The sequence below is a fragment of the Natator depressus genome, chromosome 12, assembly GCF_965152275.1.
Source record: "Natator depressus isolate rNatDep1 chromosome 12, rNatDep2.hap1, whole genome shotgun sequence".
NCBI classification, from domain to species: Eukaryota; Metazoa; Chordata; order Testudines; family Cheloniidae; genus Natator; species Natator depressus.
The window spans coordinates 40,285,787-40,299,278 of NC_134245.1; the positions used below are offsets into that span (position 1 = coordinate 40,285,787).

The 13,492-nt window shown below is 62.1% G+C and overlaps 1 protein-coding gene across 5 annotated transcripts in view; it reads right to left on the minus strand.

The window, feature by feature from the left end:
- VPS9D1 (VPS9 domain containing 1) overlaps nucleotides 1–13,492 on the minus strand; it is a 37,249-nt gene that overhangs the window by 11,381 nt on the left and 12,376 nt on the right. For 2 of the 5 annotated variants that reach the window (XM_074968941.1, XM_074968940.1), the window contains exons 1-13: nucleotides 13,031–13,201; nucleotides 12,085–12,154; nucleotides 10,202–10,294; nucleotides 9,382–9,538; nucleotides 8,480–8,591; nucleotides 7,458–7,520; nucleotides 6,966–7,018; nucleotides 5,954–6,041; nucleotides 5,328–5,413; nucleotides 4,413–4,888; nucleotides 3,453–3,582; nucleotides 2,502–2,710; nucleotides 1,686–1,770 (exon numbers count right to left, since the gene is read on the minus strand). In XM_074968941.1, the coding sequence (XP_074825042.1) occupies nucleotides 1,686–1,770; nucleotides 2,502–2,710; nucleotides 3,453–3,582; nucleotides 4,413–4,888; nucleotides 5,328–5,413; nucleotides 5,954–6,041; nucleotides 6,966–7,018; nucleotides 7,458–7,520; nucleotides 8,480–8,591; nucleotides 9,382–9,538; nucleotides 10,202–10,294; nucleotides 12,085–12,154; nucleotides 13,031–13,126 (1,718 nt within the window). In that variant the 5' untranslated portion in view covers nucleotides 13,127–13,201. Of the gene's footprint in view, nucleotides 1–1,685; nucleotides 1,771–2,501; nucleotides 2,711–3,452; nucleotides 3,583–4,412; nucleotides 4,889–5,327; nucleotides 5,414–5,953; nucleotides 6,042–6,965; nucleotides 7,019–7,457; nucleotides 7,521–8,479; nucleotides 8,592–9,381; nucleotides 9,539–10,201; nucleotides 10,295–12,084; nucleotides 12,155–13,030; nucleotides 13,207–13,492 lie in introns of those variants that run through there. The other 3 variants (XM_074968944.1, XM_074968943.1, XM_074968945.1) reach the window with 3 other exon arrangements.

Genomic DNA, 13,492 nt, shown 5'->3' on the forward strand with positions numbered 1-13,492 from the left:
CGAGGAGTTCAGCTTCCAGGTCCCGCAGCCCCGCACAGCAAGGGTTACATTCTAGCCGTCTCCAGGGGCGGAGGTTTAAATGCATTCTGGGATACCCCACAGCAGGAGACTCTCCCCCTCCCAGCAGCAGCGCCAGGACCCTGCTCTGCGGACTCTGCCAAGGGGTGCCCTCGCCCCAGAGGGCCCTTGCTCATGTGCAGCACAGGGGGCTGGAAAGTTGGCTTCTCCTCTCCCCACTGAAACTGGAGGGCCAGGTTTTTAAGCACAGGCTGGACAAACACCTGTCTGGGAAGGTTTAGGGATGCGTGGCCCTGCCTCAGTGCAGTAGGCTGGCCTAGATAACCTCTCCAGCTCCCTTCCAGCCCGACGCTTCTCTGCTGGCTGCTCTCACAGCGGGGAGCGGAAAGGGACAGAGCCCTCGCTGGGCAGGGTGGTCTGTGCCACACGCCAGCAGATTGCCAGCTTTCCGAGGGCAGCACTTCCCGGTGGGCCCACACAACGGTAACAGCCTGGCAAGCGGAGCCGAACAGGAACACGGGCTGGGGATGGCCAGAGGGAGCTGGGGACGGGTGAGGCAGCGCAGAGCTGGACCAGCCGGGCCAAGCCGCAGCAGGGCAGCGGCTGAGAGCGACACCGGCTGGTGCACGTTTTACACGACCAGTGAACTAAGGAGGGAAAACAGCCCAGCAGTAAGTGCAGGGAGTCTCCTCCCCACCTCCGGGTGCTGCAGCGGGTGGGTTCAGCCCTGCACAACCGGCACTTCAGCCTGGCGTTCCTTGCTCCCCCCTCACTTCATGGGGAAAAGTCCCAGTCCAAACTCGGAGCAGAAGCTGCGGCTATTCCTGCCTCACCCCCTCCCCGCCCCTTTCGAACAAGGCAGCCGAGTCACAGCCTGTCTCCCTCCTTCCGCTTTAATGCCTTTGACAGACCTGGCGCCCTCCTCCTCCCGAGAGCTACAGCTGGAGTGAGCCGCTGGTCCCCACGTCCACGCCTTGCTGGGACTCAGATCCCTGCTCTCACTCCCTGTCTCCCGCTGGCTGGCTAAGTCCAAGTGACAGATTCAAAGCTCGCTAATTGCCAGCCCTGGCCCCAGTGAGTCCCTGCCACAGACCGAGCGCCGAGCTCTGCCCGGGATCAGCAGGAGAAGCCGCGTGGGGCGGGAGGCGCTGTCGGAAACTATCCGTCAAGGCCCAGCCCTGCTAAAGCTGCAGCTAGACCACGGACGCCTGGCTGACAGGCAGGATCTGACTTCACACAGAGCAGTCCCGATGCAGCCCAGAGACAAGACTGAGCCACAGGGAACCTGCCCTTCAACGGGGCAGTGGGCCACAGAATCAGGTTAGCCCGGCAGCAAGGGGGCAGCAACCCCCAGGCCGGCCCAGAAGAGAGTAACACCCCCAAAGTAGCTCGCCAACAGCTATCTCCTGCAGGCAGGGGCCTGGGCTCGTCACTTGTTGGAGGAATGTCTGGTGTGAACCCACCAGGCTCCTCCAGCCCTGGGGGTGCACAGAGCTCTGGGGCTTGGACTGGGGGTGCTCAAGTGCTGCAGCTGCCCCCCAACTCCTCTCCATTGATGCTAGATTCTATCGCCCTGCCGCCCCTCGCCTTCCCCTCCAGCTGGGCTCAATGCCCTGCTACCATACGTCCATCTCTGGTGTGTCCCCCGGGAGCCAGGCTGTACTCACATGGCTGCGGACCCGGGCTGGGGCCAGCTTTCCCGGGCAGTGCAGTACTCCTCGGCACACTCGCAGATGACACGAAGGGCTCGCACTGCAAGTTGCAAACCACAGAGCTTTAGTGACAACATGCACGGGGGGAAGGGGGCAGGGGGGCTGCCTGCATCAAAGGCCCCCCAGGCTCGTACTGCAGCGGGAAGTGGGGATAGCAAAGCAGCTCCCTTGGGCCATGCTGGGGCCAAGAGCAGACCCTGGGATTCAGGTTTCTACCCGCCTTTTGCATTTGCACCAGGCTTCGATCGATCAGCAGCCCGCATCTCTTCCCAACCCTGGCGAAGAGAGGACGGCTACTGTATGGGGTCTCGAGAGCCCAAGTCTTCACACACATTGTCTCACGGTAACCTCCCCTCCTGCTCCCCACCATGCGGGCTGGCCCGGTCGCCATCGCAGCTCGTTCCCGGACTCTCCTAAGTACTTCGATGGCACCAGCATCCGAGCACCTGGCAACCTCAAATGGATTTCCCCTCCCCTCCCTGTGCCATTACCCCCATGGCAGAGATGTGGAGAATCTGTGGCAGAGCAAGGAACTGAACGCAGGTCTCCTCTCTACCATCCCTGTGGCAACTCCAGCCATTGCTGCCACAGGGGTCACCACTAGGGAAGGAGTCCACGTGTTTCTGGTTTCTGTGAGGGTGGTTTTGCAGACAGAAATGAGGAGCAGCCGATATCGTGTAACCAAACAGCTCTCCGCTCCTCCCAGCGAGCAGCATGAGTCCCGCTAGACAGGTGCCCCCGCCTGCACCCCAGAGAAAGAGCGAACCTCACCAATGCACTCCAGCTTCCTCTGCGGGCAGCTCTCCAGAAGGATCAGCCCCAGCTCCTGCACCGCCGTGCTGTAAGGGTAGGAACCTGCAACGCGGCCCTCGCCGTCCTGGGGGAAGAGGTTAGCGGAGACGCCTATTTCCGAAGGGGGCATGTTCCTGTGGCGCTCCATGCTCCTGGACAGGGCCACCTCCCGGGCCTGGTAGACCCTCCTGCGGGGTGCAGAGCAGAGAGGAGGTGGAAAGCACGGCAGGATGCTCTCTTCCCAGAGTTCTGCTAAATCCCGCCCAGGCGCCCTGCTGGGCACTTCCTGGCCATGGGGCTGGGGAGCCTACGTGCTGGGTTCTTCCTGCCCTACACTAGCCTGGTGCCTCCCCACACCAGCCAGGCCCCACAATGGCACTGCCTTCACTGGGGCCAGCAGCGGAGGCCACACACACGCTGACTGCCCCACTCACACGGGAGCCAGGGATTAACAGGCATGGGCTAGAAAACCAGGCGCATCTTACCTCTGCCCAGCCAAGGGCTGCTCTGAATTCAGACAGGGAGGGAAGAGACTGCAGCCAACCTGACCCTGGATACAGGCGCAACGCCTGCCAGGAGCACTGGGCCCCGCGCGCCGCGCTCCGTGTCGATGCACGGAGACGGGTTGACACCCCACGGCCTGGCCACCTGCTCCCTGCAGCAACGGACGCTGTCCGTGGGAAAGGGATCAGCAGCCCCACCAGAGCCACCACTGGCCTTTCCACGTCTCTGCACGTGGAGCGGCACAAGCCCCGAGAATTCAGTCTGGAGAACTGGGCTCTCCCCAGCAGACACCTCACAGGTGGGTAAAGCCTTGGGCCTTGACTCCCACAATGAGCGTCCCTTTCCATGCCCCGCACTCTCTGCCATCCCAGTGCCCCAGGCCGGCAGAGCCCTGGGCAAGGCCGGAGAGCAGGGGAGCTGCGGTACCTGTAGAGGGCTAGCAGGGGGGCCCAGAGAGGCGAGAAGAAGGCTTCCTCAATGCGCGCCAGGCACTGGTCCTTGGAGGAGGCGGTGTTCAGGCCCTCAAAAGCCAGCAGGGCCAGGGAGAGCAGCCTGTCTAGGGAGGAAGTGTTACAGGCAGCATGCTGGGTCAGGATCTCCAAGCACTGCTGGGACCCTGGGAAAGGGAGCTCAGGCCGCAGTACGGGGAAAGAGGCTGGCCATGGACCACCAAGCCATCGCTGTCCTGAAGGCGCTGACAGGGCGAGCGGGGCGGGGCCCCCGGCAACGCACGCTGCGTCTGCATGCGTTCGTCACGGAGAAGCAACACCGTGCCACTTGCCCTGCCCAGGATAGATCCAGGAGCCTGCAACAATCCGACCTGGGAAGGGCAGGGGCAAGGGAGCAGGAAGCAAACGCATCAGAGTGGACCAAGGAGGCGGTTTTCTGGCCCCCAGTCCTACCAGCATGATGGCAGCGGCTCCCAGGAGCCCACCACCGCAGGTGCCAGAGAAGCTAGGAGAGCCCTGTACAACTGCCTCACTCGCTGGTCCTCCTCCACGCCCCATGTGGAGAAGGGCCGGGCAGCCCATGCCACCCTCTGTGGAGCGTCCAAAGGGGACTCTGTCCAGCTGAGAACCAAGGAGGAGCCCCACAGCGGGGGCACAGGCAGGCCACCCTTGGAGCAGATTTCTGACGTCCTCACCCTCCCAACAGGCTCCAGCCCTGAGCGTGGAGCAGGGCAGAGCGTTGCATGCTGGGACATAGCACAGGCCATTAGGTCTATGGGCGATGGGCCTGCACTGACCGCGAGGGTACACTGATCGGGGCTGTCCTCATGGCATGGCATTACTCTCCCTCCCCCAGGACAAAGCCCTGGAGGGAACAATCCGCACTCCCCTCCTTGGATACCCAGACCCCTCCCACCACTCCCCACACGCCCCTCACCCAATGAGTTGTGAATGTCCTTCACGATGGCTTTCAGCTGCTCCTGCAGAGAGGCCCTCTTCTCAGCTGGGGCCTGGGGCTCCGCTGGGGGGCCAGTGGGCCAGCTCTCGGGCGCTGCCAGGAACCGTTCCAGGTCCTCAAAGGAGCTCTCTCTGTCGGCCAGGCGGGCAGCCGTCCCTTCCTGCGGGCTGCTCTCTGTTGCCAGGTCCTCACTCAGGGGCGCCGTGGACAGGCTGTGTTGCAAGTTCACCTTGTTCTCCTGGACGGAGGCCATGCAGTACAGGCTCTGGGAGGACCTCAGTTTCCGGCCCCCAGGTGCTGGTGTCAACAGTCCCTCAGCATCCAGCAAGAGGGAGGAGAAGCCCCTGGAAGCAGTGCTGAGGTCAGCGAGGTTCTGGCTCACAATGGGGTAGAGCCTGCTGTAGATCGCATGCTGGAGTTTCGTCAACAGCTGGGGAATGGGGTGCTCGGGGAAGCTGGAAGCAAAGGGCAGATGCTCACAACAGGGAGGGGAGAGGAGCCAGGCCTTACCTGGGGTGCGCTCGAGGCCGTCCCATGGGGATCTGCTGTCGCCTGGGAAGCACCTGGCGGCAAGGACAACGGGAGCTGCTGACCCACGTGGCTGGGAGCACAGCCCCATGCCAGGTTCACCGGGAGCCCACCGCGCCTCCCTCCAGGGGCGGAGTTCGGTGGCCAAGCACGCTGCACCCCCAGGCAAGCCCCTCCTGTCACTGTCTGGGCAGCCGCCCCCTCTGCTGGGGCTGGGAGAGCCAAGGAGCAACTCGGCAGGACACAGCACCCAGCCCAGGCATGTTCTGAGCCAGCCGGCACCCCCCAGCACAGAGCCCCCATCACCCTGGCCGGGGGAGGGGAGGGGGCCCTTCGGCCCACATCAGCTCTCCCACTAGCCGCTACCTGAGGAGGTGGGAGATGAGGCCGGACACCAGAGAGAGATCTGTCGGGTTCTTCTTCAGCTTGGCTTTCCAGAGCTTCGGCCACTCCTGGGAGGGGGACAGCAGCAGAGAGCAGCTGAGGCTACGGCTCCTACCGGGGGAGCCCTGGAGAAGGCCACCCAAAAGATAACTGACCCCTCCCACCCAGCAAAGCTCCCAGCGCTCCCCACCCCTCTCAGCAAGGCCACGGCCCCCCCAGCACGCGGCACCTCCTGGCTCCTGAGCTGGCCCTGGCCAGATGGGCACTGCTGCCCAGACGCAGTCAAACAGCAGGGAGGGCCTGTGCCCTCTCGACTGCTGGAGCCAAGCTGCAGCGCCACTCCTCTCCTGCCGCCACGGCCACAGAGACCAGAACGCCTGCATCAGGGCTGGGCACTTTCTGTAACCCCCACCACAGCCTGGCCTCACCGGGGCTAGCTCCCAGCTCCCTGTCCCCTTCCGGCAGACCCCGGGCAGATGGCTTGAGAGCCAGCAGGCAGGCAGGTATGCCTCCCACACCTCAGGGTCCAGCCGGCTCCTGCACTCTTCAGGGGAGGGACAGCGACCAGCCAGAGTCACTTCCCAGGGCACTGCCACACCAGTACTCACATGATCTTGCTCGTACTCCAGGATGGCAGCATAGAGCGCCCTTTGCTCCTGCTCCTCGGGGGTGAGGGCGATGTTGCTGGAGAACCTCCTGCCCAAGAGAGACCACATGGCAGGCTGAGAGACCCACTGCTGCCTTTCCATCTGGAGCCACGGCTGGGTGCCACCCAGATGGGCAGGAGGGCAGACTGCAGGGTACCAACCCTAGCAAAACCCACAGCAGACACCTCAAGAGCCCAGCCAGCTCCGGCCACGATGCAATAACCCATCCAAATTGGAACAGGCGTCTGGAAACAGGGCTGCTCACTCGTGGAGCTGCACCTGAAGGCTGGCCCAAACAGCGCTCTCAGTGAGGAAGGGAAAGGGGCACAGGGAGGTCACAGGTGGCGTGTTGCAAGCAGGCCAAAAATTTGGGAACTGACCTGAACGCCAGCCGGGGCTGAGCACCAGCATACGCTGCCAGGCCAGAGGTATGTTAGCTGCATGGTCGCCTACGTTTGAGCTGGGATGGGGACAGGCACAAGTGGGGGGGAGGGGGTGCGGGCACACGCAATAGCATCTCTGACTCTACGTCAGCTCTGCTCGTCGTACAGCACAGGAGAAGTTGGCACTAGCTGGGAACCCGAACGAGACAGGGCTGGAGACGTCGACTAGAGTGCTGGTTAGGAAGGACACAGAAGACAGCCCCGCAGACTCTCACCCCTCTCCCCGCGCTCCCAGAGCCCTGCTCCCATTGGAGGGAGCGACAAGATGGGCGAGCACGTGGGGTAATGACATGCAAATGAGCATACCCATAATCCCTCTCTCCAGCACTGCCATAAACAAGTAGCCTTTCCTCCCCGAGTCCCTGGGGCTGGCTGAGGGGAGCCAGAGGGTGGGAGTTCTCCCCAGCAGGGGGGTCATTTAACCAACAGAAGCTTTGCTGTTTCCATTCCTCACCCACCACAGCTGGGTATCCCGCCCCAGGAAAGGCCCCTGGACAAGGGGCCCTTCCCCAAACCCCGGCCTTGCTCACCTGTTGGCAGCTTCCTGCAGCCGCAGCCTGCGCTCCTCCATCTTCCTCTGAAGCTGGGGCACAGCCGAGTCAAGGCTCCACAGTTGTGTCTCCACCCACCCAGCCAGCCATGGCCATGCACAGGGGCAGGGCTAGTCCCACACCTACGGCCGCAGCTTGGCACAGCCAGCTTCAGAGGCACACGCCTCTGGCTGGGGGCTCAACAGAGACTGTGAGCAGAGGCAATCAAAGCAAACGTCACCCCGCAGTCAGTGCCTGGCAGAACCCGGAGCCCCTTGAGGCAGGGCCAGGGGCCCACCGACACCATAGTGCAGCCCTGCATGGAGAGTGGGGAGGCATGGCAGCAAACGCTCTAGACCTGCTAACCCAACTCGTCCCTGGAAGAGAGCATGAGCCTGTGCCCCTGCCCCTGCCGTTCTGGATAATAAAATAGCACCATGGCTCTGTGCTTGGGGAGCCCTGACTGCTGCCGGGGCAGGATGGGAAAGATACCGTCTCCTCCCGGGCTTTGGCAATCACCAGGTTCTCCATCATCTGCCGCTGAAGGGTCAGCGTCTGCAAGGCAAAGACAGGCCTCGATGGCACTCCCACAAGCCCGCTGTGACCGCTACCTTGTTGGAACGTCAGCCCTGCGCACGAGCGAAGGGGGGTAGAGCATGGGCCGGGTCATCCCTCACATGCAGCGTGCTCAGAAAGGAACTGGCTGCACCCCAGAAATGCCCAAACTTTTGCACATGCTCCCAGAGCCCGATGCAGCTCCCGGATGGCTGGGAGTTGCAGGGCACTCTGGGTAAGGACATGCAAACAAGAGCACCTGGTGGTGGCACTCCTAAAGTACAGGGCCCAGGGCCATGCAGCTGGCTGGGCAGGCCCCTCTTCAGCGCCAAGGGGCTGTGGCAGCGACTTGGAAACCAAGCTCATTTACATGCCACTACCCAGAATGCTCTGAGGCAGCAGCAACTGCAGGCTATTCCAAAGCAGGTGCGGCAGGGAGGGTGGGGGGAATGTCCTCTGGTTTTACCCCCCATTATGTCTGGGCTCCGCTGGTGCATGATCCCCTTGCAGCCCCCCCGTTTCAGCACTCCGACAGCAGGGCACTCTGGTGGCAGGGGAACCCCCTGGGCCATCTCCGCACTGGGGAGCCTGGTTTCTTGAAGAAGCAGCCATCCCAGCTGTGCTCTCCAGCAGCTCACACCCACCCTCCCGCAGTTAAGACTGACCCAGAGCCATGTTGTTGAATGTGGCTCTCCCGATGCCCCAGCTGGAGAAGCCTGGCTGCCAAGCAGCAGGGACTGGTACACCAGAGATCTGGGCCCCAGCACTCTGCTCTCACAGAGCCTCCGGCTGGCGTTTGTACCCATTCCACTTAGGGGAAGCCCCTGGGGAAAGCACAGAGGATGTGCCATGAAAGAACTGCCTGTTCCATGCTTCATGCTGGGAGGCTTCCTGTGGAGCCTGGCTGGGCTCCAGCCTCCCCCACCATTCCTTGCCCGCGCCAGGGGGTCTCCACTTGCCAGGGAAGTCTTCTGCACAGCCTGGCTGGGGTTCAGCCGTGCCACCCGGGCCTCGTAAGCAGCTCTCAGCTTCTGGTTCTGCAGCGATGCCTCCTCCAGCGGGGTGAGCTCCCTGGGAGGACACAAGAGCTGCGAAATTACTTGCCCTGGCTCCGCACTGAGCGTGAGACCTGGATCAGCCCTGCCCAGATCAAGAGACTGCTGCATGAGACAATCCTGGGTCTCTCTTCACCCATGTTCTGACCCAACCTGGACAGGCTCGAAGGCCACACAATTCTTCCCTTCCTCGCCTGGCGCAGCAGCACCCTGCACCGGGAAGCTCCACGTTCTCTTCCACCAAGGAGGAAACTACTCCCCTGGCAGGAGGGGCTCATGGAACAAAACCCCATCTCCCAAGCCCGCGCCTTAGGTCCTGCCCCTCAGCATCACAGCCGGGCTCCACGCAGGCAGCTGGAATCTGGTGGCTCAGCGTGGGCAGAATGGATTGTAGCAAAGAACTCCCCCTGCCAAGCTGCCTCAGGCCTGAATATCTGGGAGCCTTGACGTCTGAGGGGGGCTGCTAGAAGCCCAGCACCCAGATCCTCCTTGGAGGCAAGACACAAAACTGGGGGAGCCCAGAGTTCTGTGGGGACATCCTGGGCACGGCCTGGAGGTCTTGGCAGGCAGCATCCAATTCCTTGGCCTCAGGAATGGCTGAGCTATGAAGCCGCCATCTGCTAGCCTGATGCAGGAGCACAGGGAGAGGAGAGGAGGGAACCTCCCTGCTTGGGCCAAGCCAGCACTATGGCACATGGTTACACTGGGAAGAGATGGCTCTTTGCCCACACGCAGCCCCCACAGCCTGCAGCCCCTGGAGGGCTGGGGAGATTCCATGCAACATGACCCAGCTCCACCTCACTTACTTTTTAGTGCCCTGAGCTTTGGTGATCTGCAGCTTCTGGAAGATCTCCGGGGGGAGGAAGGGAGACAGCTTCCCCCCCTCATCTGAGAAGACCCTGCGGTGCCTAGAGATGGGAGCAGGGCTGGGGCCCCTCTCGTGGGCTGCTGGCTTCACCTTCCCTGGGGTTGGGGGAAGATGTGGGTCAAAGCAGGTGTTTTGTTTAGAAGTTACCACAAGTAGTGAAGGCTGGCAGGGAAAGTCGGGGCTGCTGAGTGCCTGGGAGCAGCAGGGCCAGGCAAGCCAGCCCCAGCCGCTTTGTGCACCCAGAGGTGTCCAGAATGGGCACCTGAACAGGACACTGGCAGGGATTTGCTGCCCTGCTGCCTCCCAGGTCTCCGGGGTCAGCACCAGAGGCAAGGAAAGCAGGCAATGCTGCATTCCTGCTGGAAGCCAGCACCAGTCTCCCCTCCCTGGGGACTCTGCCTCCAAAGGCTCCCAACTCCTGCTGTGGGGGGAGGGGGAGAATCAATGAAACCCACCCCCTCCCTCCCGCCGCTACAGATCCAGGTCAGCCACCTCCTGCTGCCACTCCCCTGACCTCGGCAGAGCTACCCACTCTCCCTGGGGGTGGGGGCCCAGCAGGCCAGCCTGGGCCATCCCATTCACCCTGGGTCAATACCCTTGTGGTGGCTCTGCAACCACCTGTGTGTCTGCCGGAGAGAGACTGGCCCCAGCTCCCAGAGGCGACAGGCAGGTGCTTTGTGCCCCAAGCACCCTCCTTCCCCAGAGCTCAGCCCAGCAGGCCGTGTCCCGTCTCCGCCCTGAGGCCAGGGGCAACTCACCAAGCACAGCGGTGCTGGACTTGGCTCGCTCCAAGCACTGCTCAGCGAGCTTCAGCATCTTTGGGGTGTCGGGTGTCACGGCATCGCTCCCACCTGGCACAGGCAAGGGGTGGGGTCAGTGGGTTTCCTTTCCCAGACAGGAAGGTGCTGGAGGGAGTTTGATCCACCCAGGCCTCCAACCAGCACCGGCTCTCTTTTCCCCATGGGCTGCTTTGTGTTATAACCAACAGGCAGGGAGAGCTTGTCCTCTGCCCCACCCTCCTTCTTGGCCAGCTGGGACACAGGGCCTGCCTCAAGGGGAAGTGTTCCCTGAGCACTGCAGCCTGCCTGTCTCCAGGGCCTTCTAAGACAAGAGACTTTCCAAGCTGGGACCCTCCACAGGACGTGGTGCTGCCTCCAGAGGCCCCCACCAATGCCACCAAACAGGGCCCCAGAGGATTCTGGGTCCAGCAAACTGCAAGATGCACCCAGGGAGGCCGCACCCTTTCCTGGCTGCAGAGTGCCCCAGTGCTCTGCTGACAGACTCGGCAGGTATAGTGGAACCTGAGAGTTACGAAATGACCGGTCAACCACACCCCTCACTTGGAACTGGAAGTATGCAGTCAGATAACAGAGGCAAATAAAAGCAAACACTGTACAGAACAGTACGGTGTTCAAAAGAAACTACTAAAAATAAAGGGAAAGTTTAAAAAAAAGATTTGACAGGGTAAGGAAACTGTTTCTGTGCTTGTTTCATTTAAAAGCAGCATTCTTCTTCTGCCTAGTAGAGTTTCAAAGCTGTATTAAGTCAAGGTTCAGTTGTAAATTTTTGGAACCGCCACCATAATGTTTTGTTCAGAGTTATAAACATTTCAGAGTCACAGCTAGCCTCCATCCCCGAGGGGTTTGTAACTCTGGGGTTCTACTGGATTTGCTGATCCACTCGCTCAGACTACGGCTATGTGAAGATTGAATATGGTTATAGAATCATAGAATATTAAGGATGGAAGAGACCTCAGGAGGTCATCTAGTCCAACCCCCTGCTCAAAGCAGGACCAACACCAACTAAATCATCCCAAGACCAACACCAACTAAATTATCTGTGTTTCCGGCACAGAGGCAGCCAACAAGGTGAAGCTGTTCCTCATTCCTTTAGTCCTTGGCACATGCACACAGTCAGACGGTACATAAACTGGCTGCACTACACAGGGCCTGTCTGAAAGCCCAGAACTCCACAGCGGGCCCAGGGGACAGGTGTCAGGCCATGAAGGAAAATGAATGTTTCAGGGCTGTGAAGCCTTCGGAGAGCGAAGGAAAAGCAGTCCAGTGTCTGCTTTTCACTAGGGAAGTGGCAAGTCTGGTGGTTAGTGCTGGAAAGTTTTGCTAGACACTGCTTGCTAGTGGGAATCTTCAGGGTCCGCAGTTCCCTTCCACCAAGGGATGCTGCTGCGTGCATGTGGGTAGAGAGCAACACCGCCAGGCACGTGACTGTACATCATCCGCTGCCCACCCCCACACAATCCCGGCCACCTTCCAGGTGGCTGGAGGAATGAGGCAGCTGTGACTGGAGCGTGGAGACAGCTACTCCGTGCCAGAGAGCTGTCCCAGCCTGGCTGTATTTCTTTAGGGAGTTGTACAGAACTCCTCACACAGCTCACTTGTACAGTCATTAAACAACCAAAATAACCCCTAAGGACCAAAGATTTGAATTGTGGGTTAAGCCACAGAGCCCCACCCCTGCTGAAGCAGACTCCCAGGCTGGGGGTTCTCATTACAGCTTTCAATCTCTGGAGGCTCCGCCCAAATATCAGGCGAGTGCCTCCAAGGGGGTAACTAGGCAGTAACCCACCCTTCGGAGGATGGGAGAAAACAGCGTTTCAGCCAGACGCAAAGCCGTTTTGTACCTTTCGCTGCTTCCTCCAGCAGGGCCTGGGAAATGTAGCTGATGCTCTTCAGGTACTCCACGTAGGCCTCCTATCGACCAGAAGGGACAGAGAAGGCGGGGCTCAGGAGCAGCTGGTTCTACTAAGTTCACCTGTACCAAGCACCATCCGCCCACCCATTCACCCAGAAATCAGAGCCACAGAACCTGCAGGCCTGACCCACTGTGCAGCCGACCCCCCAGCTGAAGCGCATCAAAGGAACCCAGAGAGTGCACGGGGGGCCTCTTTTGGGAGAAAGGCTGGGGGAGGTGGTGAGTCCCCACACCCCAGTCTCACAGGGTTCTGTACAGCGCCAGCACTGTGGAATCTAAGGATTCGCTCCCCCCGGTTCCGAGAGCCCCTTGCGTGGTCACGTCTTACACTAGGAGCACGCCGCGTCCTGCAGCAGGCACCAGAGAGAAGCAGAGATGCAGACCCTGTCATCCACCCACACGCCCTGTACAGGCCAACACAGGGACCGGACAGCGAGTGCCCACGGGCAGGCCCATGCAGCGCTGGAGCTGGGGGGCAGGCCCCAGACCTGGGCGCAGGGTCTGCTCCCAGGAGAGGCCTTGGCAATTCTGCACCCCCCGCCTAGCAAGAGGTCACCAGCTAAGGGCTGTTGTGGGAACCTGGGGCCCTGCCCCTCCCGGCTGCCAACACAACCAGGCCCAGGCGCCCCCCCGCGCGGAAGGGAAAGCCCCGCCCAGCCCCCAGTGCAATCACGGGTGGGAAGAGCCCCGCGCTGTGTCGTGGGCCCCGCCCCACAGCCCGATCCCCCAGCCCGGACACGGGGGGCCCGTGGACCAGCACCGCCCCCACGAGGCGGTCCCCAGCCGCGTGCCAGCGCTGGGCACAAGGCCGCTCCCACGCGGGACACAGCGGGGCCCACGCGCGGGACACGGGGGCGCCGCCCAGCCCCGCTCACCCGCGGCCGGTTCCCGGTGTCCAGCTCGATCGCCCCGGCCGCCAGCTTCATGGCGCTTTGCAGCGGCTTCACAGCCCCGTCCCCGCCGGCGGCCATGGCGGGCCGGGACCGGGCCGGGACCCTCCGCGCTCGGTGCCCGCCGGGCCGGGGCAGGGGCTGAGCCGCAGTGCCAAGCAGCGACCATGCTGCTACTGCGCATGCTCAGTGACGCCTCCCGCCAGGCTCGCCCGGCCGGGAGGGGGCTCGTGGCGGCTGGGCTGGTCCGTGCAGCGCCGGGCACCTCTGCGGGGCAGCTAGCGCGGAGCGGCCGGGCTGGAGCCGAGCCGGTCCGAGCTGTGCCAGAGCTGGCCCTTCAGGGGACCCGCCCCCCCCCCCGGCTTTCCCTGGGGAGCCGTCTAGGTCGCCCGGCCGGCGGGGCTGGGGCTTCCCTTTCCAATGAGCCCGCGGCGGCTACCCAGACTG